Source organism: Apteryx rowi, unplaced genomic scaffold, assembly GCF_003343035.1.
Source record: "Apteryx rowi isolate R43461 unplaced genomic scaffold, aptRow1 scaffold_776, whole genome shotgun sequence".
Classification (NCBI taxonomy): Eukaryota; Metazoa; Chordata; class Aves; order Apterygiformes; family Apterygidae; genus Apteryx; species Apteryx rowi.
Window position 1 is genome coordinate 296,762 of NW_020451067.1, and position 22,378 is coordinate 319,139.

General features: G+C 46.2%; 1 protein-coding gene across 3 annotated transcripts in view; it reads right to left on the reverse strand.

Annotated features, from left to right (window-relative positions):
- Positions 1-22,378, reverse strand: part of WDR59 (WD repeat domain 59) — a 48,520-nt gene that overhangs the window by 19,426 nt on the left and 6,716 nt on the right. For all 3 annotated transcript variants that reach the window (XM_026088591.1, XM_026088590.1, XM_026088592.1), the window contains exons 5-17: positions 20,397-20,434; positions 17,759-17,847; positions 17,180-17,296; positions 16,128-16,205; positions 15,522-15,678; positions 13,482-13,561; positions 11,124-11,256; positions 8,020-8,144; positions 6,960-7,124; positions 5,519-5,614; positions 3,937-4,093; positions 2,549-2,618; positions 2,105-2,258 (exon numbers count right to left, since the gene is read on the reverse strand). In XM_026088591.1, the coding sequence (XP_025944376.1) occupies positions 2,105-2,258; positions 2,549-2,618; positions 3,937-4,093; positions 5,519-5,614; positions 6,960-7,124; positions 8,020-8,144; positions 11,124-11,256; positions 13,482-13,561; positions 15,522-15,678; positions 16,128-16,205; positions 17,180-17,296; positions 17,759-17,847; positions 20,397-20,434 (1,459 nt within the window). The remainder of the gene's footprint in view (positions 1-2,104; positions 2,259-2,548; positions 2,619-3,936; positions 4,094-5,518; positions 5,615-6,959; positions 7,125-8,019; positions 8,145-11,123; positions 11,257-13,481; positions 13,562-15,521; positions 15,679-16,127; positions 16,206-17,179; positions 17,297-17,758; positions 17,848-20,396; positions 20,435-22,378) is intronic.

Below are 22,378 nucleotides of genomic sequence, written 5' to 3' on the forward strand. Positions count from 1 at the left end.
TGCACATTTAGATGAGCACAGAAAGGCTCAACACCAGATTTAGTTCCATTCCGGATTACTACGAAGATCTCTGGTGGTTTCAGCAGCTCACCTGCCTTTATGGGAACGTGAGGATATTTCCTGTCTAGCAACATGCAAATTCTATTTTTTTTGTTAATGGTAGCAATGCCAGTGGTTGTTACTAGTGGATTTAGGTTTAAACATGTGGTTCTCTGACAAATTCAGCTTTGGGGCTGAAGTTACATAACATGATAGCTGACCACACAAATTTTCATTTTTTACTTAACAAAAGCATAAAATCCAAACTTCAGAGCAAGGAGTTAACAAGACTCAGACTGTTATTTTAAAGGTTTAAAATCATAGCAATGAAATGACATAAAAATACTTAGCATTGATCTAACAAAGGCTGTGAGATCAACTCCTGAAGAGTCAGGAAACCTTTCTCCATGCCTTTATTGAAGAGAAACAGAGGGTTTTTTTAAAAACTATTTCATCTGCAATAACATTTGAACTAGCTCCCTGCTAGGGCCCTTGCTCTTCTTCTAACATAACCTGTGAGGAGATGGCTTGGCAGGGGAAGGAGAATGTAGGAATTTTCTCCGGCTTTCAGCAGACATGGCTACACACATGCTTTGTTCTGCAGCTTTCTCCTGCCCTGACAAAAATCTTGTCACCATCAATACAAGGGCTGGGGAGACAGGTCACATGAAATTGCACCAAGCTGCTTCCACACGTTATTTTTAGCCTTGTCTGTCATCTCAGAGAGCTGCATGTCAGAGACGAGCACACTGCAGAGGACAGAGGTAGCTCTTTAAATAAACTCTCCTACAAAGACTAGAACAGGCTGCAATTCTTGTATCAGGCAGCACAATTTTCTTTTCTCATCACAAAAGCACGCGTGGAATAAGAACAGGAGAGGGACTCCAAAAATCTTCTGGGGTCTGTGTGGAGGTGAAGCTTTCAATGGGGATGGAGGCTCTTCCCACAGCTGGCAGATATACTGACTGACTCAGACCAGCTAAAAGCAGGGGACAACCCCAGAGGGGTCAGCTGTCAAGTCCAAGACTACAGAAGAATCAAGACCTCTTTCAGTACCAAGGAAGGACAAGAGCTCAGGGCTCTCCCTCTGCTCCCCTGACAGGGGTTCCCAGGCCCCACTGCAGCAGAGTGCAGACAGCACTTGGCTTTCCTTGAGATACCTGGAAACTCGGTCGCTGCAGCAGACGTATACCGTCAACGCAGACAGTGGGCAGATCACTTGAAAGCCCTGAATTCCCAGGCTCTCAGGGGAAGAAGCCTACTGTATTTTTGTAAGCCATTCCACACTCCTCCCCGCTGAAGCACAGTTTGTTTCTGAGCAAGCTGCATGCCCGATTGCTCCCACAGCATCTGCTCCAGGCACACTGGGCCCTCAACCAGTTCAGAACTATTTGGCCACCCTACGATTACCAGTTGGTCTTCCTCACCCCRTCTCCCAAAAGGAAACAACCCCACTCTCTCCTCAAGTCTAGCTCGCACACAGCAATGATAACAAAAACTATACCCAAAACAGAGGTACATGGATTGGAAGCTCTTTGGAGCAGGAATCACATAGGAATGACTTTTACAACAGTCCGAAGGGACACATATCCCTGAAAGACACCTGTAACAGAAATAACCCAAATACACCCCGTAATCCAGGAGAGGTTGTCAGTAAGGTGCAGAAAGCCCCAAACCTTTGCAACTATGTACATCAGGGAGTGCAGAGGAAAGCAGAGTGGCCTATGTGTATTTATCTAGAGACTATAACTTAAGTGTGAGATTTTAATCCTACATAACACAAGAGGAGACAGCGTAATGCACTGAAGGAAGCTCTGATGGTCAGTCTAGACATATCAAAATAAGCAGGTCAAATGCTAGAGAGGATTAGTAGAGAAGTTACTAAAGGAGACAAATCGATGTGACATTTTTACAGAGCTGCTTATAAAAGGGTGCCTTCTTGAGAAGAACATGAAGCTTCTGTTACTACTGCACACTGCATAGCAGCGATGCTCACAGCCATACGAAAGGAACGCACGTCATTAAAGCCAAAGTGTGAAGAAAGGATTTTTGGTCTGGTACTTACCCTCTCTTTGTAGTAGAAGGAGCTAATGGAGACCTGCTCCTTCTCGCTACGTGTGGGACTGCCACTGTACAAACGCAGATTGCCTGGAGTCTCCGTACGGATCTTCATTGGAGTAATGAGGCCACTATGGTACGCTGATAAAGCTGACAGGGACCTAGAAACAAGAGTATACGCTTTTAGGAGCTTACATCCAACCTGTAGAGGAGACTGTAGAGGAGATTAACAGCTCCAATAACCCATGCTGCCAGCTGGTGTGTAGAAAGAGAGGGTCTCCGCTGAGGGCCGGTGAAATAAGGGCCCAGGGCACAGCAAACACTAAAGGCCAGTACTTTCCGAAGGTCAGTAGCATTAGTGGAGGACTGACAATCTCCTGCCTTCTCGCCCATTGCCGCTGTCAGGTTGTGGTGTGACAGTGGCACATCTCAAATGTGACACAGTACTCACCTGGGCGTGGGCTCCGTGGGGGACACCGCACGGTGCATGGTCATGGGTCTTGTGAAATACACCAAGTACCCTGCAGAGACAGGACACCGCGTAAAGATCACGCAGAAGGGAGTGGCTTACTCAGGGGTGGTTTACAGAGGGAAACCTGGTGGTTCAAGGTATCAGAGTCAGGCGGCTGGTTGCCTGTCCATCGTCCTGAGCACTTCTAAACTACAAGTAGACAACTGCATTTTCTCAAGCCAAACCCACTCCTTTCAAGCCCTTTAAATTAAAGAGCATGTTTTGTGGAGGTGATGGTCTTAAAAGCACTAACTCAAGTGGCTTACAGGTGTTAAAGAAGGTAAAAGAAAAAGAGCAAAAACACATTCTTGTGTTTTAACTCTTCACCAGAATTCGTCAAGCATTCGAATGCTCCAGAGGGAAGTGTGGTGATAAACAGCTATGCAGAGAAACTGTTATAGCTGGTAAGACTCTTCTCTTCAAAAGGATAACCCAAGCCATCTGAAGCCAACTCCAAAACACACTCTCACATGCTTTACCCCACTTGTCAGCATCTCAAGTATCTTCAGCCACCCACTCCGCTATAAGAGTTTCAGGTCTTAGCAGGTTTCACTGAGCCAATTCAATGCACTATTCTGCTTCACTTTTGCTGGGAATCTGGTGTGGTCTATAAGAATATAAAGCAGCTTTCAAAACACACTCAAATTTAAATGTGGTCAGGTCCAGAGGAGTCATGCTTGAATCTGAAACAGCTCAGTGAAACTTAGCCACTCTTACACAGACCTTAACCTCTTCCTTAAGGATGCTCTTTGCACTGTACACACTCTCCTGGAAATCTGGACATGGCTGTACCCCAACTCCTATTTAGGGGAACCGTCTCCCAATGATCCCCTGGGAAAGTTATTTTGGACAAGGGGAAAGGTGCAGAATGAAAAAGGAGTGGATAACAACACAAATACTGCTTCAGCAAGGGGTAAGTTCAGCCCTAAGTCACAGAAATGTTCTGAAGACTGAGAGGCAGAATATGTCCAGCAGTTTGATGCTGGTAGGAGGGGACTAGACAAGGAAATACTAAACTCCCAAGCTTCTGCAAAAGAAAAGGTCTGTCAATGCCTCTGGCATGCCACAAGCCAAAGGCCATCTGTTCAATTACTCCTGGATTTCCAGATGGAGTTACTAAAATACTGCATGCAACACCTACTGCAAGCAGTTACTAATAAGGGTGATTATTTGTAAGGTTATCCCAGTACTGCCACTCCAACACAATTTCTTAACTTYTTGCAGGGCAGTGACCAAAGCCTTGTCTTGTTCAGAGGCAAGTATTCCCCAAGACACTAAAGAGACCATTCCCCTGGTAGGTGTTGAAACATATCAGCGATAGGGCTAACCTGCACCACAGAACCTGGCTCCAGAGGTCCGTGGAAATGGGATGTTAGAGTCCTGGTAGGAGCCATAGGCATTGGAGACCCGGGCRAACGTGGGCAAGGGGGGCGTTACGGAGTTTGACAAAGCGTAGGGATTGCTGGATGTGCTGTCCTCTTGGTTCTGAAACAGAAGTTATCGAAGGTCACAATCCTGCTGCCACAGAAAGGAAGCCCAGCTGGAACACCATGCATCGCAACGCCAAGAGGCCTCAGGGCAGATGCCAAAGGAGATCAAGCACAGAGCATGGCTACTGGGTCTGGCTACAAAGGCAACATCAGCTCCACTCACAAGCACTTTGAGGAAAGTGCTTCTTCGGCTGCTTGCCCAGRGATTTGCTCTCCCACCACAGCTGTGCTGAAATTCAGAGCCTAACTTAAGGGGAAACAACAGCCTCAAGGCAAGACTGTATAGAAAATCTGACCTTCAGACTCTGGATATGTCTCTCAACAACAAAACAGGGAGCTGGGCTAAATATGGTGCCCCAGTCATGCAAGTCAGGTAGAGTATCCTTAAAGCAGAATATCACAAAACTATGGGGCATCAAACGCAACTTGGGCATYTTGGAGTGAGGGAGGCAGGCGATGCAAGCCAGGTGTGAAATACCAGGGGACCTCAGGCCTGTCCAGAGGGATTTTGGCAGAAGTCTGCATGTATTTGGTAGAACACTACAGCTCAGGACTAAAGGAATTCTTTAAAGGCAGCAACATCTTGCTCAAGTCATCAGATTTTCATACAATGGTGAAAGTTCTCATTCTTAAAACACTGTTTGGTTTCAGCAGTACTGTTAAGAACAGCCTTTCCATAAAAAGCCCTTATTTGTGACAAATAAACAAAGCCTCTTGGAAAAGAAAACTGAGGAGWCTCCCTAGCCTTTTCTTGAGTGCTAAAAACACCCATTCCAGTACACTCCACCCACACACAGACCTGATACCTTACACAGAGATGCCAAGTAGGTATCATAGATCTCTCAGCTAAGGGCAGAGCGTGACTTAGATTCATCTGCAGTACCATCACTGCAAAACCTTGGCACAAGGATTCAGCAAAAACAGATTTTCACAGCTTTGTTTAAAAGAAGAAAACAAACCCCCTAGAATAGGACTAGCAGGATCTTTGGCTAGAAATAAGGAGGTAAAGACATCTGCCAGTGCCTTTCAGAAAAGAATGAAACCATCAACTCCCTGAAGACTCCCATCTTCCTTCACAGCTGACAACCATACCCTGAGTGATCTCCTCAAAGCTGGGAAGCTACCACACATCACTAGGGTGTTCCAATCCCAGTAATTCCTGCTAGCATGAATATTAGCAAGTATGCCAAGTTCCCCAAAGCAGCAGGCCTTCAGGACCTGATTTTCAGAAACAAAATGCATCTGATCATCTGCTCAGCTTTCTCCAACACTAACCACAAGTGCTTACAAAAATGTAACGGCTAGTTACAAGGGTCTGTTTACATGTCTAATGAGGCCGGACTCGCACTGCAGAGTCAGAAGCATAGGATGTGAGAGAAGACAACGAACTAGGGCAGAAAGCCCGTSCAGTTCTCCATACCACAACAGACTCCAGCCAGGAGACCAGCTGACGCAGACAGGGTTCCAGGCAGCTCTGATTCCGCTTCACTTTTTGCAGAGAAGTGTCTTTCAGTACCTGGAACACATACAAGATGCAGCTTGAATCATGGTTACATCCAYACCTTCCCACACTCTGTGTTTGCAGAGGAGCTAAGCTGCCAGGCTCCAGAGACCAGGAATGSTCAAAGCCATCCCATAATGCCCACTGGAGGCACACTGGTCCAAAGATGTGCTGCCTGCTTTGAGGAAATACTGCCCGAGTTATGAGTCAGGGCACTGAGAATTTACCTAGGTTCAGCGTACTGATCCAGGATTTGGGCTTCCATTTCACTGTAACTTATATGTCCCATACCAATTTGTAGCAAACAGAATYAGGCTCTTCCAGGAAGGAGCCTAACTTGATCCATCTATCTGAGGCCAAGCTCAGGCTTAAGCACTGAGGCTAAATTTGCTTTCAAGGTAGGCAGCATAGGCCTAGCACACAGCACTGTCAGACTCACGAGGACAGAAGCATTAAGAGCTGAAGTACTCAGAYGCTTCGGTGTATTAAACTCAGAAATCCCTAGTCCTTGCTTCCTCAACTCTCATTATCCCTTTCCATTCAGCAAACACTGACCATTCCCATGGTCTGCAGCAGAGAGAAGAAAAAAATGGCTTCTCTCCCCTCTGCAAGCACAACAGAAAATATCCTGCCCTCGGCTTTGAGTAGAATACAATGAAACAGTGAACAGAAGCACAACAAAGTCAGCAGTATTCTGCCTCAATGSCCTGTCTGCTTTACATTAAGGGAGAGCCTGCCACTTCACCCATTCTCCCCAGTTCTAGGATAAAACAAGTCATCTGTGCTCCCAGTGCTATTATAGGAGCGGCAAGGGATGACAGCTCTTGCTGCTGGAGAGGGGATTTCAGCAGCAATAGGACTTTCTATGCCAGATGATCAAACACCTGGTCTGGAATTAGCAGGACCCATGTAAAAAGGCYCCACATTTTAAAAGCAGTCTGTGGAAAGCGAGAACAGGAATCAATATMCAAGCTCAGAAATATTATCTTTCTGCAGCTGCGTGCTTGGCTGGTCATTTTATCTATAATGATTGGATGTAGCCGCATGAGGAGGCAGCTGTTAGGGATCCTCAGGCAATACACATCACCAAGAGGAAGCCAGTAGCACTGGAGAACACATGTTCAAAAAGCATCAGTTGAGAAAGGCAAACACCGGGCTGCAAGGCCAGCAAAGACTCATCCTAGGAGCTCCACAACATAGCAGTTCGAGCAGTGCTCTGTAGCATGCCTTCAGCAACCCACCTGCGTTGTTTGGGAGGCCAAACGTTTTACTCCGTCATCACTTACTATGTACATCATTTACTACGACACTGGGTGTCCAGCCTGTGTGTATTTATAGACTGCATACACTCCCCACACACCTTCAGCAGCTTTGCCTTCATTGAAGCAGTGATTGAGGTCGGGTTGATGAACTGGAAGGACGGTGCAGCATTATTGGGATATTGCACAGGGAACATCACCAGCATCCTGACTCTGTGATTGCCGCAATGCACTGACACTGTGCAGCTACGATTCACCGCATCCATCTGTGCGAAGACAAACAATTGCTCTGCAGTTAGATCTCCAAGGACCTTTAAACTTATAGTGCCTTAAATTCATGCTGAGGGGCCGATTCCTCTACACACCCATAAGACGAAGTCATGCTGTTCTCAAGGGCAGTGACCACAGCGACAGCAAAAACACTAGGCAGAGAGAGAGCCGGCATTTGCCAGCAGACTGTCAGCCCAGCAACCTAGCATCTGGAGATTATACCCAGCCCAGGCTGCTGAGGGGGCCGTGGCAGGAATCAGGCTCCATTCCCAACAGCCATCGCACCCCAGCCCACTTCACTGGGCCAGGGAGAGCTCCAGGCCCAGCAGAGCAGTAACAGGCACCACATAAGATCATAAGCCACTGGTTCAAAAGTTGGATGAGGAGCATGCCATGAGCTGTGAAACTGGATGGGGTACAGAGGAAAGGGAGACAGGCGGCTGCCTCAAGCCTCCCACCCCAGTACAGCACTGTGCCTCCAGTCAAAAGCTTCCATGCACAGAGGAGGGTTTGGTGTGCAAGGGAGATGCCAAAACTGAGGATAGGGAGGGCTCAGCAGACTTAGTTCAGAAGAAGCTGAAACTAGATGAGCTGCAAGTACTGGAACAATTCACTTTCCATTCTGCAATCTAAGCAGAGAGGAAAATATGGCCCAGCCTTCTTCGGACAAGAGCCAGTGTACTTACCATGCTGAAATACTTCCCCCACCCCCAGTGTCTGCGATTAAACGCTCTCTTACTACCCCTGGCCAAGAGGATCTCTATAGCCCAAAATAAACCTTGTTTACAGCCAGCAGTCACTCTGCAGCAAAGAGGTTCCCCTCAAAAAGCTCTGATGAGCTAGTCCGCCCACATCCCCCTCCTACCAAGCCAGCAAAAGGGAACTCTCTACCTCTACGTTGACATTTCGGATCTGCACGTTGATCAGTGAAAACTCCTGCTGCAGTGTTTGAGGCAGCCCCAGTTGGTCTGTTTTCTTTCCCACCAGGAGGTCATTCAGGAAATCTTCTTTTAAGGCTGACAGGAAAGATGGAGTACAGGCTGAGACAAGGTATAATGAAYGGTCCTTCAGCATGCAACACCAGGAGGCAGCCGAGAGAACAGCTTTTCCTCTGCTCTTTAGACACATGGAGGTATGAGTTTTACCCGGGAAAGACCTGCAAGCTAGATGGCCACAGCTGTTGCTCAGAGGAAGGCTTTGAAGCCTTTCTCTTTGAAGAAACAAACCTGGCTGCACACTGGTTTCCCAGGAAGGTTACAGAAGCTGTCTGTAGTCCATATGGCCCTAAATGGTCTGTCTCTACTCATTTGAGACACCTTCTCCTCTTCACACAGTACTGCCAGAGTTGCAAACAGCTGAACTGCAGCCTCTTGGTCTAGCAGGAAAGAACTGCTGCCAAAGCACTCTCCAGGAGCAGCTCTGGTCTTTGGGATTCACACCTCACTGATCCTGGCTTTCAGAAAGTGCTTGCAAACCAATCTAATGAATAAGGTTTTAGGAGAGAGAAAAGGATATTTCTGGCCCTAGGAGAGGTTTAATTCATTTGTAGCAGCAGCTTGCATGTAATGCTGCAAAGCAATCCAGTGAACAATTTTTCAAGACTCATCTAAATGTCGGGTCTAGCTGTCCAGTTCTCCTATCATGGGTTTTCAGGAGGACAAGAATCCCTAAAAGTCAGGGTACATTTAAACAGCTAGGCAAGTGCTGCAGGACACAAGGAATTATGGTTAAGAGAGCAAACTTCACTGAGTTTCAGAAGAATTGATCTCTGCCTGTTATTGTGCCCAGCTTGCCTCGACTCTTGATATATATATATATATATATATATATATATATATATATAGCCATTAGGGCAGAGACACCTCCTCCTGAAGGAGCTTTTGCTGTGGCATCCCTTCCTAAGAAGGCCAAAAGCAGCCTTTGATGATAGCTCCAAGGACACAAGGAAAGTTCCACTTATTCAGTTGTCATTCTCTCCCTTGATATTTTACAGACTATTTCCAGGGGAAAAAAAAGCACAAGAAATTGTCCTTTTACAAGAGTTTACCTGAAAGTTACTGACTTTGCTGCTGGGACAAACATATCTGGCTTTACTGCTGCCCAGCTGGCTGCTGATTTGACTAGGTAGGATGCTTAGCCCCTCATTCCTATTTGTGATTTTATTATATTGCTTAGATATACTTCACAACAGGGAGCTGACAAAAAAGGATTAAAAGAAGATCAGTGGCTCTCAGAGAAGATAATGATTATTTCTAGCTCAAGGCACAATATAACCCACTGAAATGCCATCTCTGAGGTTGCCAGTATGGGAAGTGCCCTCTCTTCCTCTTCTTCCCCCATTCCTTTCCAATTAGTTTTTAATCCTCAAAAGCTTACATATTTGTCTAGATTCCTAAGGATCCTTTATAGACAACAGCCTGTGGGGAGAGTTTTATACTGAAAACACAGCTGGTGGGCTTTCTGACTTATCTGCAGAGCCCTGCTCTCTACAAAGATCCCCCAAAGTGCTTTACTAATATAACACAGACACTTTGCTGCTGAAATGAAGCCACCTCCAGGGTGAACAGCAGTGTTTAAGTGTACATCAGCAGCCCACAACAGTTTTTAGGCTAGAAAGGACTCAAATTCCTACCTAGGGACTTGCTTGTGCATTGATCCTGCAGTCAGAGTATTTGCAGCAAGATCTACTCTGCTACAGAAAAGTAATTTTCATTCCCTTTGACCACAAAGAAAAYTTTACCAGACAGAACCAAACTCAAACTCACACATGACATATGAACGTGACCTCAGCAGGGAGAGTGAAAGAGTTAACTCTGTCCCATGGAAAAAGAGACATCAGGCAGCTGGAATGAGAACACTTATGGTTCCCAGTAGAGCAAGAGATGCTGTGCTTCCATGCAGTGCTGTGCACGGTGAGCACAGGTAACCAGGGCTCTTGCTACCATGCTACAAAACCCTCATGTGTACAGAGACGCTGACAACTTTTAGGAAGAGACTTGTACTGCCGCCACATAGGCTGCAGAGAAGAACTCCACTGGGATTTGCTGGGCAGGAAACCTCCAGTTAAGAGCAGCTGCCTTCCCAAAGGCACCTTGAAGCTGTCTCCTTCTATTCAGAGGACAGTTATTAGACCACTTGCTCCCCCTCGATCCATTTTTTTTTTGGCAAGCCCCTCTCCAAAGGGAGAGGACTCTGCTTTCCTGTAAACCTACAGCATGGGAGTTTACTGTAGCACCCTACTACAACACAGAAGGGAATGGTGAATTTAAGCCAAGGCTGACAGAAATTTAATTTTAATTGTTTGCCCCTTCTCTTCCATAAAGCCAAATCAATGCTTACTGTTAAAGCTTTCTACCCATTGCCATCCAGCTGTCCAGCACTCGCAGGCTAGAGACACCATCCTTCCCTCTCTGCTCTGCAAGTCTCCAACCACCTATCTTATCAACAAATGAAAAAAAAATGTGGCAGAACTCTCCAAACTGCTTCTGGTAGATGGGAGAAGACATCCTTCTTTGAYCAGGTCATCTAGTGATTGCAACAGGAACGCTTAAATACCAGGTGTGATGTAACCAGCATGTGTCACAGTGCCTTATCCATATATCCTCTTCTTCCTTGGGGCTTACTTCTCAGCTTAAATTGAACTAAATTCTTAAGAGACAGAATTGATTTCCCGGTTATCTACATTTTTTTGGCAGCAAAAAACAACTATGACCCAAAGRCAATGAAATTAAAAGCTACTAGTGAGAGGGGAAGAAGATCTGTTTTACAGCTAGAATGATTATCATCATCTTGTTACAGAAAAACAACCTTTTTGGTAGGACCATCCTGAGAAGCCCCTTGACTTCTTCCTCCTCCCAAACAGGTCAATCCATTGACCCCTGAAACAGCACCAGTTTGTGCTTTGTTTAAAATGTTATCTTCTTTGCCAAGATGCAGCTTGTTCCCAGCGTTGAAAGAGCTGGTGGGTGAAGTTCCACAAGCCATCGCTTGCCTACCTTCCTCATCCCCGTGCCCAGAGTTATGCTGGGGCTCCGAGTCCTGGGGGTGAAGGGTCTTGTCTGGCTCTGGCAGAAGAGAAATCCCATCGATGAGCTCATCAACTCCATCCAGGATATCATTAGCGCACAGCTGAAAAGAACAAGCACAGACACATGCTGCACAACAGGAAACCAAACTGCAGGAAGAGCCATCACCAAACAACCTACTTCTCCAGGGAGCTGGATTTGCAAGGTAGGTCTGTCCATGCAACAGTCATGGCTTTAAGACYCTGGCACAGTTTCTGTGACAAAGACAGGTTATTTTCCATTTTCCAGCATCCTGATCTCTGTCACCTCAGGCAGCCTGCAAATTCTCCTGCTCACTTACAAAGCCCCTCAATTGACAAGACCAGTCAGGGCAGCAGAGGTTTTACTTTAATCTAAACTAAAGCTGATTTGCCTTTTGTAATTACTTGAACTAGTGTGCATCAAAACTTGTTTCATTTTTTAGATCAGATATGATAACAGCATGCTTTTTACTTTTTATATTTACACACCAATAAGATCTAGAGGCCTGGATACATACTAACAGCCCAACACTCTAGATACTGTATCAAAAAGAGAGAGACCATGAAAACTTGTGTTCTAAGTTTAGCACAAGAAAACAGAGAGGAYGAGGAGAACAAGCTTAGGGAGAAGGAAGAATAACATTGCGACATAGCAAAGCACAGCCTTGGTCACAGGCGTTGTACCGTTATGTGTGTAGCTTGATCAAGACAAAGACACAGAACAAAAACTGGGGTGGAGAAGCAGGGTAGAGGAAGAGTTAAGGCTCTGACACAGATAAACAATTGGTTTAAAGATAGGAAAGTAATTGGTACAAATATTTCAGATAGGAGTAAAGAGTTATTTTTCACAGGGGAGGTAGGTTACAGACCTGCAGGACTCCTGCAGGATCTGTGCTGGGACACATGCTTCTCAATATATTCATTAAAAACCTGGAATAGGAGGTGAATAGTGATGTGACCAAGTTTGCTGATGCACCAAGTTATTCAGGGTAATGACAAGAGTGGCTGACTGCAAACAATCCAAAAGGACCTTACAAGAGTGACTGTATTTAAAATGGAAGAAGAATTTCAATACAGATAAATATAAAGCAATGTATACAGGGAAAAAATGGCAAATTCTGACTGAGAAAATAGAGAGGTCAAACTAAGCTGATGTTTTCATTGAATTATGCCCAACAATCTAAAAAGCAAACTGATTATTAGGAATTCTTTGGGAAGAAACAAAGAACAAAGTTCTGATTCCCATCCCAAAATGGATATAGTGGAATTGGAAAAAGGTCAAGAAAGGCAACACAGAGAATCCAAGTTCTCATGCAAGGGATGAAGTTAAGACCTTTTGACTTTGAAAAGGAGGAAACTGAGGGATATGATGGAGGTCTGCAAAATCAAGAGTAGCACAGACAGGATGGTACAGGATTGGCTGCTTATTTCTTCTTCCAATATACGAACTAGAATGTATCAAACGAAACTACCAGATAAAAACAAACAAACAAAACCAAACCCAAATGGAAGGAGCTGTTTGCTCCGCACAACATGCAGACGAGCTGTGAAACTCCTTGTCACGGGATGTTTAAGATGATAAAAAATTTACACAAGTTGAAGGAAAGATGGCACAAGTCTATGGAAGAGAAGTCCACCAAGCACTGTCAAATACAAAGATAGAAAGCTCAGGAAACCTCTAAGCTGCAAACTACTGGAGGCTGGGAGGGTATTTGAGAGAAGTGTCACTACACACTTGCCATGTACTCATACTGTTCCAAGATATCTACAGCTGAAGATGAGACAGATGGGCCAATATGGGCCACCTTGGCTATACGAATCTTTGGTCTGACCCAGCATAGCTGTTCTAGTAGTTACATTAGCAATTTGTAATTGCTGCCAGACAGTGGAACAACAGGATTCACACTGCCTGCACCAGGGCCAAGAGCCAATGGAAACAAGGGGGGAAGCAGAGGGCACAATCCCTACATTTACCTGATACCTAGAATGCCAAGAAAAGAGTCATAGAGTCCTTTAGCCATGGAGGCGGCATCTTCAGAGGCCATGTGGACAGTAATTGCTCTCCACCTTTCCCAAAGGACTTGCACGCTCACTGTTACACCATAAAGTGGTCTTGTACTGCCGCAGAAGCTTTTGAGACACAGACACTGAGAGGTCTTGAGCACAGAGCTGGGCTGGAGCTGAAGAGGAAGCTGGCTGCTCTGTGTCTGCAGCGCTAGGATACAGGAGTGACCAGGAGTGCAAAGAAAGGGAGGTGAATCCAGCCTGTAAGATATCTGTCTACAGTTCAACAGAAGTGTTTACGTACCCTCTGCAGCTGAGAGTCAATCCGCCACATCCGCAGAGTCTGATCACGGGACCACGTAACCAGCTGGTAGTCTTTAGAACCTAAAAAGGACAGAAACAACTTATGGACCCAGATGAAAACAGATTATCTCAACCCTGCATTTGGCGTAAACAGACTGCAGCAAGCCATCAGGGAGGTCCAGTGAACAAGGCACCAAACTGGAAGGCAGAACTCGAGTCCTGCTCTGCTTTGTACTGACTTACACACACCAGCCACAGTTACCTCGCCTCTAAATGGGATATGGTTTGCAGACGAAAAGCACAATGGAAAAACAGTGAATGTGATGTCAGTTTTCAAATCTGGAACGTACAAGATCTACTACAACACCTATTTGAACAGAAGAAGAAACAYAGCTGAGAAATGGATTTATATTTAAAACAACTGTAAAGTCAAAATATGTTTTAGTTCATATCTGTTTTAAGATGCAAACACCTTAATATTTCTAAGCTAAGAACAACTGGTTCTACCCTTCCCCCTTTTCCTTCTGAAAGATCTGGATGCTGCCAAGACAAGTTCTGGTGTAATGCAATGGATCAAGCCCCGTACTATCTATCAATACACAAAGGTACATGGACTTGTTTGTCTAGGCAATACAATACAGCTAAAGCTTCCCTTGTCAAACAGCTGCTGCAGTTTAAGAATTCGCAACTGCACAGCTTCTTCCTACACCTCTCAGCTGAGACATAGTGGCTATCTAATTCAGCACAGCAGACTGTGGAAGGAGATCTGAGCTATCTTGGTAGTCTCTGCATCCAAGTGGACTCAGAATGCTCATATGATTAATTTATGCTGCTTGAGAAGAGCATGACTAGCAGCCCTGGATAGTTATGTATTAACTTACCTGAGACAACGTTTAAGCCTCTTTGAACATTCACACACAAGCTGTCTTACCCTGTGCCTCCAGATGCTAACACAGGTCTGTACTGTTCTCCTTCTTTGCAAAAAGAAAACGCAAGGCACAGAGAAAAAAGCTACTTAACTGAATTACCTCAGCAGCTGGTGGCAGAGTTGGACCAGAACTCAGCTGTCCTAAATCCCAGTCCAGTGCTCTCTCACCTTCACCACTGGTAATTGGTTAGCGCGCAGGCTCCGAGGGTAGAGAAGATTACATTACTGAACATCCCTAAGAGCTAACACAAGGAGTCCCCAGTCACAGACAGTTCCACAGTGCAGAGATGAAATCAACTCGCAGCTCGACTTTGAGCCAGAGTCCTGCCACCTCGGTGGTGCTGTGTGGGGCACACGGTAACACACTGCGATCTGGATTCTCCCATTAGCTCTGTGCACTTTAACACATGACACTGCAAAGCAGTACTGCAAGTAACACCAAAGCCAGACGTGCTTGTTTTGTCGATGGCAGCTGAGGTTCTGGCAATAAAGCTGTGCTCTGTGTGGTTATCTAGACTCTAATATGGAATTTCCTATATTTAACTGCCTACACTGGAAAATTTAGTCAGGACTGAACTCTGACAGCAGCCTCTGTATCCCACGCTCTCCCCTCCCCACCTTTGCAAGCACACAGATAAGGCGGGTTCACTGGTGCTTTGGTGGAGGATATGCCTGAGGCTGCCGACCCAAGCACTTCTGTGAGGGGTTAACCCGTTAGGCAGGCAGCTCTGAACAGGGGGAGGGTTCCCATCTCAGAGTTTGTACAATTCATTCTGAAAGATCTATTTAAAAGTAGACTCGGAGGAAAGCGGAAACAATCACAGTCACTGTCGACCCACTCAGCATTCAGTGAATTTGCTTTTAGGAAAAAAAAAAAAATTTTTTTCCTGGCATGGAAACAACAGGGCAAYGTTTCTGTGGCCACTGCTATCAAACAAGCACAAAACAGCTGTAATTTTGTGGGGCCAGGAAAGCAGACAGGAGCTACTTCAAGGAAAGGGAAGGGTAAAAGGACGATAGCACAAGCACTGCAGTCAGGGGCCAAGCCTACACACCCGCAGCAAGCTGATGGCAGCAGCACTGGAGAGAGAGCATATCCAGCCTTGAACTCACCTTCCTTCTGCTTCCTCCACTGGAACTCCAGCACCACGTCATCGTGCCCCACAAACGTGTGGACAGGCGTGTTCAAGTCAAAGACGTTCCAGAGAAGGAGACTGTTCTCCCGACGGAGCTGGGGGACCATCACTGTCACCAGYCCGTTGCTGAAAGGCTTAAGAGAGAAAGACCCTTTTGTTCAGCCCTGGGGAGTTACGGTCCCATGCTGCTATCAGCATCTTCTGTATTTCTTTCCCTTTCATGCTGACAAGAATGCCTGGGCTCTAATGGAGCTCACCATTAAACAGAACCAGACTCAAAACAAGAACAGAGGGGTGGGGGGTGGTCCAAGGCAATTGCCACCTGCACTTGGGTTGTTCCACCACAAGAAGACTATGCCAAAGACCGGGATCTCACACTGCTAGTAGTTCTTTTTCCCAAGTGCCCCATCAGGGACTTTGCTTTTCTAGGCCTTTTAAGCACTAAGAGGGATTTTAAAATCAAATTAATAATGTCCACCAGCAGAAGCGGTGAGAAACCCTTCAGCAGTTCTCCCTTATTTAATGTCCTGTTGTGCATTTACTCTCACAGCACAAGCATGGCTAGTGGGCAGTTCTCACTCACCGTGTATCTTGCCTTCCAGACTGGAACCTGGCAGGGAAGGATACTGAGGTATTTCCGAGGCTGACGGTAATCCCAGAACTTCAACAAAGCAAAAAGACAAGCAAGGCAGGTGTCAGCTGGTTATACTTTCAGGCTGCAGTTTCCATGTGGCTCACAGACACAGGAGAGTCACAAACATGCCAGGGTGCTCACATCATCTTTAGTAACCTCATTCATTAACAGCAGAGATGGCCCCAAAGGATGAATATCAAGCTACCAGCATCTGGCAGCATCTCTTAGACAATGAGTGACTTGGGGTCAYGGTCACAGCGATCTTAGCTTGAGTAATTAAGAGCGGGGAGACAGGCAGCCTGCTTAGGCTTTCAAAGCCACAAGGTACCCCACAGGCTTCTAGCCAATGTGCCAGTCCAGACTGGAGGCAGGCCCACCCTGCTGGTACTGCTAATTTTGTAATGAAGAACCTAACCTTTTGCTTTGCTAGAATACACATGAATTGAATTCATCTCTGAGCTTAGCTAAATGCGAATGAACTCAGTCTGGCTGACAGATACCAAGCATGCTATTTCCCCTGAGGTAAAAGGCCCTGCACAGTAACACTAGCAGGCAAACTCTTATTGATAACCCAACTTGACACAAATTTGAGAACCTCAGGGGCTGCAGTATTTCTCCCGCCAGGTTGCTGGAATCATCTTGAGGCTGGCATCACTGGATTTGGGGGAGAAAACTCTTCTGACATGCATGGCCAGCTCCCTTCTGGCAAGCAACAGGAAGAGGTAGTTGTTTTCAGCTTCAGTACTGCCCAAATCATCACAGCTATGTTAACTATAGCAAGCATACGTCCACCCATCCTCCAACGACTTCTCTGCTTGTTCTGGAAGCACACCCCTGGGTCAACACGCACACAGACTGGCAGAAACCAAAAAAATAAAAATAAAAAAAAGATCCAGTTCTTGCCAACAGCAAGCACTCCCAAAGATTTCAGCAGCAGTAGAAGGGGATCTGCATCACCATCCTGACATCTTCCAAGTAGGAGGCCCAGAAGCAACACTTACCCTGACAGAGTTGTCCTGGCTGGAGGTGGCCAGCATATATTCATTGTCAGGATGCCAATCCAGACCATGGATTTTAGAGAGATGAGCTGCCAAGTACTCCACTGCTGTGCTGGGTTTCTGCAAGAAGAAATGTTTTCCTTCTCACCACAGGACTCCTGAAATTTGGTCCAGTTCTTTGGTGTAAAAGGACACACTTTAACAAGGCAAGAGGTAGAACACCCACCTGCTGGGGAGAGGCTAATAGCTCAGCAAAAGTAGTTGTAGGAAAGGTCCTGTGAAAGGTAGTGGCAAATTCCACAGTCACCAAGTACAGCCCTGCGCTATACTTTATACTCAGTAAAACAGTTCAGTATTGTGAGATGAAAGCCAAAATGTTAATGGGCACAATTTCTGAGGAAGGAGGCTATATGCTCTCTTCAGTTTCCTGGGCTCCCAAGTGTCTCTACTTTAAATCAACCCATAAGAGAGATGGGAGATGAAGATGTGCATTTCTCTGCTTGGRTATTTATCTGTAACCAGAGATGCCTGTATTTGTTAAGTGGGAATATGCACAGGCTGCTCAAGAGACCCTCAACTCACCCTCTTGTCCCATATTCGGACATCCCCATCATGGCTGGTTGCTAAACAGTTGGCATTTTTCTTGTTCCATTTGACCTGGGAAGCTCCAGCTGCAACACAAATAGAGCAGGTCAAACCAAGCAATCAAAAAATATCATAGCAGACCCTTGACCTGTCAGCAGAGCTCTCCCTAGCACAGAAAAGGTAGTTCAGAGGAAAGACATCCCAGGAGTCAGCGTGAAAGATGGCTTTGTTTCATGAGCTGGTAGCAGATGAGCAGCATGCTGTTAGTCTTTAAAAAAAGACTCTCTCTTGCTTACGCAGCTTAGTGTTTGTATCCTGAAGACCTCAAAGCCAGCATGTTCCAGTTACATACATGCTTAGAGATGTTCATTGCAATTTCTAGCCATGGCTTGTACCTGATTAAAACATTAAGTTCCGTTAACTCAGATGGATCAGTTTCCTCCACACAAAAACTGCAGTTTCCTCAAACATGCCCTACCCCAAATCCCTTCTGTTTTCATTCAAGCTACTCTCTGGTGCGCTAGGATTCATTTGTACCCACAACTCCCTCTGTACTATCTGAGGTTATACAGGGAACCAGTGTTATTGGTCTATTATTAAAATACAGGCGTGGGAGAAGGCTGCAGTACAGGTGGATCACATGCCTGGCCAGCTGAGCTGTGCATAACGGGTGGCTCCTGGCGGATCAGAAAGCCCCTCTAAGAAACTCACTGCCAAAAAACACTACAGAAGTCAACGATATCAACGGAATCGCAAAGAAACTGGATGATGGTAAGATATCATGAGGGACTCGGGAATAGCCTAAAATCAGAAGTTGGTTGTTTCTAATGAGAAACAAAATAAGGCTTAGGTTGATGTGGACTGTTCAGATATTGCAAGAGAAATACGCATGCTCTCTTATCCTTATTTTCTTATTCTGTCAGTACTTTGAAAAGATGTTAAGCTATCAGAAAGGTACGCCAAAGGTGAGGTCCATGAGAGAGCTGAATGCGAATCCCACAGCCTGCTGCCATGCCCAGCCTTCACTACCTACCTCCTGCTACATGGTGAGCTGTTTCATCCTGCCGATTTCGCAAAAAACTAGTTCGGGGAAAAGAAAAATGGGCTGCCAGGTTGACTGAGTTGATCCAGCTCACAGAGGGGTATACAAATGTCTGGACCAGCACTAAAGAGAATCGGGCATGGGAGGATGGAATCTTTCTGTTGGACTGGCTCAGCTGACTCATGAAACTTCACCCCAGGCACAAGAACAGAACACCGCTCTGGTTCAGTAAGTTTTTTGCATCGCTGTGGCCCAGCAGCTTAACAGCTGAGAGGGAAGAGGGAGCCACTACAAATCTGCAGCCTAAGGAGATCCAAGCAGCAGAATATATTCCTCTAACAGCAGGAATGGTAACTCAGGAAAAGGGCATGTTTTGCTCTGGTCATCCATACTTCGCCCATTTCCAACACAGCCAGTCGGGACTGTCCACACACAGCACTTGCCACCTAGGTGATATTAAAGTCATCTGAACAGTCACACTGTTGACAGCCCTGACAAATGCCCTTCCAGAGCAAACGCAGCCCAAAGAAAGCACCTTTGTGTCATCGCTGCAGCTTCCAGCACACTGAAGGTGCTCCAGGGAAGCATGATGCAGCCTGTTAACGCACCCAACCCCTCAGTAAGTAGCGGGCAGGCTGGGCAGCCAGCAGCACTCAAATCCACTGSCTTGGTGGTGATTTAGTTTCTCAGCTGATTCAAACATAAAAGGCCACAGAGAAATTGCAAACAGGCAACACAGAGAGGACAAGCAGTGCAACAGGGTGGTTAAGCAGGGTAGAAATTGCTTATGTCTAGATGGCACAAGTGCCATGTGACTGCCTACCAATTTCAGGACAGCCAGCCCAGGCACTGCCGCTGCCCCCATGCCCAGGGACCTCCCAGGGCTGGAGACACAGCCAAGGCAGCCCCACTCAAGGCACTAAGCCATAGGAGACTGTGAGAAGCAACTTGAATAAGGGCTTACAGGAGAGTAAGAGCTGAGACAAGAACCTGGGGCAAGGGCTTACCCACCCAGCAGCTAGCTTGCAGAAGGCCCTGGCCCCTTCGTTTTACCACTCTTCTCACTCCACATTTTAAACCACCCCCATGAATTCATTTTGCCTTCTCTTTCCACACCATAAGCCCTATAACTGCAGCTGGTTGGCAGGCAGGCAAGCAGCTCTCCTTCAGCACACAGCAAAGGGACGCTGCCCTTTCCACTACCAGGCTCATGGAGATGTACAGGCCAGGCAGTCATTGGTCCAAGGTCCCCCTTGCTCACTTGTCACTGCTTAAATTTGCCTCTTTAACATGCCCTCACCCCTCTAACGTGCCTTCACCCAACCCTAGAAATCAGCAGCACAAAAAAAAAAAAACAGAAAAAAACACTCCTCTTCATCCTTATTCACATCCCATCTGCATTCTGCTCCTCAAAAAGAGGTTGTGAACTGGAGCCTCCCAGGCCGCTATTGCATGGGACAATCAGACATGGTGGCACTTCTGTACTCTTGCCATGTTCAGCCTAGAAGCATGATGGGAAGGAGGAACAGCAGGGGCACACGGCACTAAATGTAGGTATTAAATAGGCCTATATCATGCACACACCATACTTACCAACTGCAGAGAGCGAGACTGTAGGCTTCCTGGTGTCTCTGAAACACAACATTGCTCATGTGAGTACCCAGTGCACAGCCTTGCAGGTCCAGCCTCTCCAGTGAGCTCCTTGCTCCTTCAAGACTGACTGCTGCTGTCTCTTGGAAGTTAACGTGCCTCCTGCTTACTTAAAGTGCAAATCTAAAGCTAAAATACATCAAGTTAAATGGAAGACAACACAGAGGGGACCAGCTGGAGAACAACACCCATTCTGTCCTGCCACTACATACAGCAGCAAGTGTATGGCATTGGACGGTGTTGGAGGGGACACGAGGGAGGAAGGCACGCACACAGTGTGGCATGTTGCTACCAGGCAGGCAAAGGAAAGACTGGGTTCGCTGAGTTTTGCTGCAGGAAGCAACAAAACAGCCTTTCCCAGGAGGATTAAACAGAACAAACAAAGCTGTGGAAAAATTCGACAGAAAAGCCACTGATGTGTTTGTCAAGCCTTTGCAGACCCCGATTCAAGGCATATGGAACGGTGACTTCAGAGCAAAGACTTCATGTCCAGAATATAATAATAAAATTAGCAGGAAATAAATCTAGCTGGGCAGACTCTACAGACCAAATCCCGCAGTGGTACAAGCCAGTGTGGCACCATGACAACTCATAGCAGCCAGGACTTGGATCAAGGCAATAACTCAACTCTTGACATTGGTCCTCAGAAAGCCACCTGCCATTTAATGAAAAATATCAGTGAAAAGAAGGAATTTGGTCTTCAGCTTTTTAGGTTTGCTGAAAAGCAGAACATTTATTGGAAAGGACTGCACCTTTCCCTCTTAAAAATTTCTGCTTAATCAGTTATTTTGCATGAAAAATTAAGTGGGGAGTTTCCAGTTACCATTACTGCAGCATTACCTCCCCAGGGTGCCATTAGGACTGCCGCTTCACCAGGAGGTTCCTCTGCTGGAGGCCAGCAGGCCTAGGACCTCACTGCCCAAGGAAGCTCAGAGATCCCACTAGGGTAAGTGGGATCTACGAGCTAGTCAGACTGCATGAGCAAGCATCTCTGGACAAGTGACACACGCAGACACAAAATGATAGGAGAGCACAATACAGTTAAAGCAGGGGCTTCTGGCACATCCTTCGGACAGGTCTTTTTTTGCTTGGCATTAAAGATAGCACCATGGGAAAATACAACCAGCAGTTACTGTCTCTCTATGTCTTTTAATTACACATTAATAATATATTGTGATTCTCAAGCACCATTTAACCAAGGATCTAAGTGCTTCACATGAGTTAAACAAGCCTCAGGGCACCCTGGTGCAGTGGGGTTATATAATTATCCTTCTACTATAACTGAGCAAGGGAGGCAGAGAGGAGCAAAGTGACTTGCCTGGGGTCATAAAGAGTTGCTGTACAGACAGCAAGAGAACCCAGCAGTCCCAGTGCCAGCTCCTTGCTCCTCAGGTGTCAAATGCAGGGTTTTAATATCGCTGATTTTGGAAAGATCTGTTACCTTGAAATTAATCATATGATACAAAGCACCAGGAATCAAGGGAATGAGTGAACAGAAAAAGGTTCCTAATTACTGGTGCCAGTTCTCCTACTGTTGACAGAGTTGGCAACAATCGCTGAATTTAGTGGAAAAGAAAATGGCTGCAGGGCCATGAATCTGCTCACTCAGCCAAAAAATAAAAGTGTGGAACACCCTTGGGATCCAGGAAGAGCTCCCAAGGACAGATCTGAAGTGGGTGGGGAGTGAAGCCAGTTGGTATTCCTTCCAGTCAAGAGTATATGGCTGTGGCATAACTTTACCACTCTACTGCCCTGCATTGACTCTGAACTGGCTTGAAAGCATAGGAATGGAAAACATCTTTGAGATTAAGGGAAGCAGCTGAAGCTCCTGCAAGCACAGCTGAAAAAACAGCATCCATCAGTGGGGGCTTTGCCCTTCAAGCTACCAATTGCAGAAAGGAGTCCAACTATCTCCCTGCAGTGCA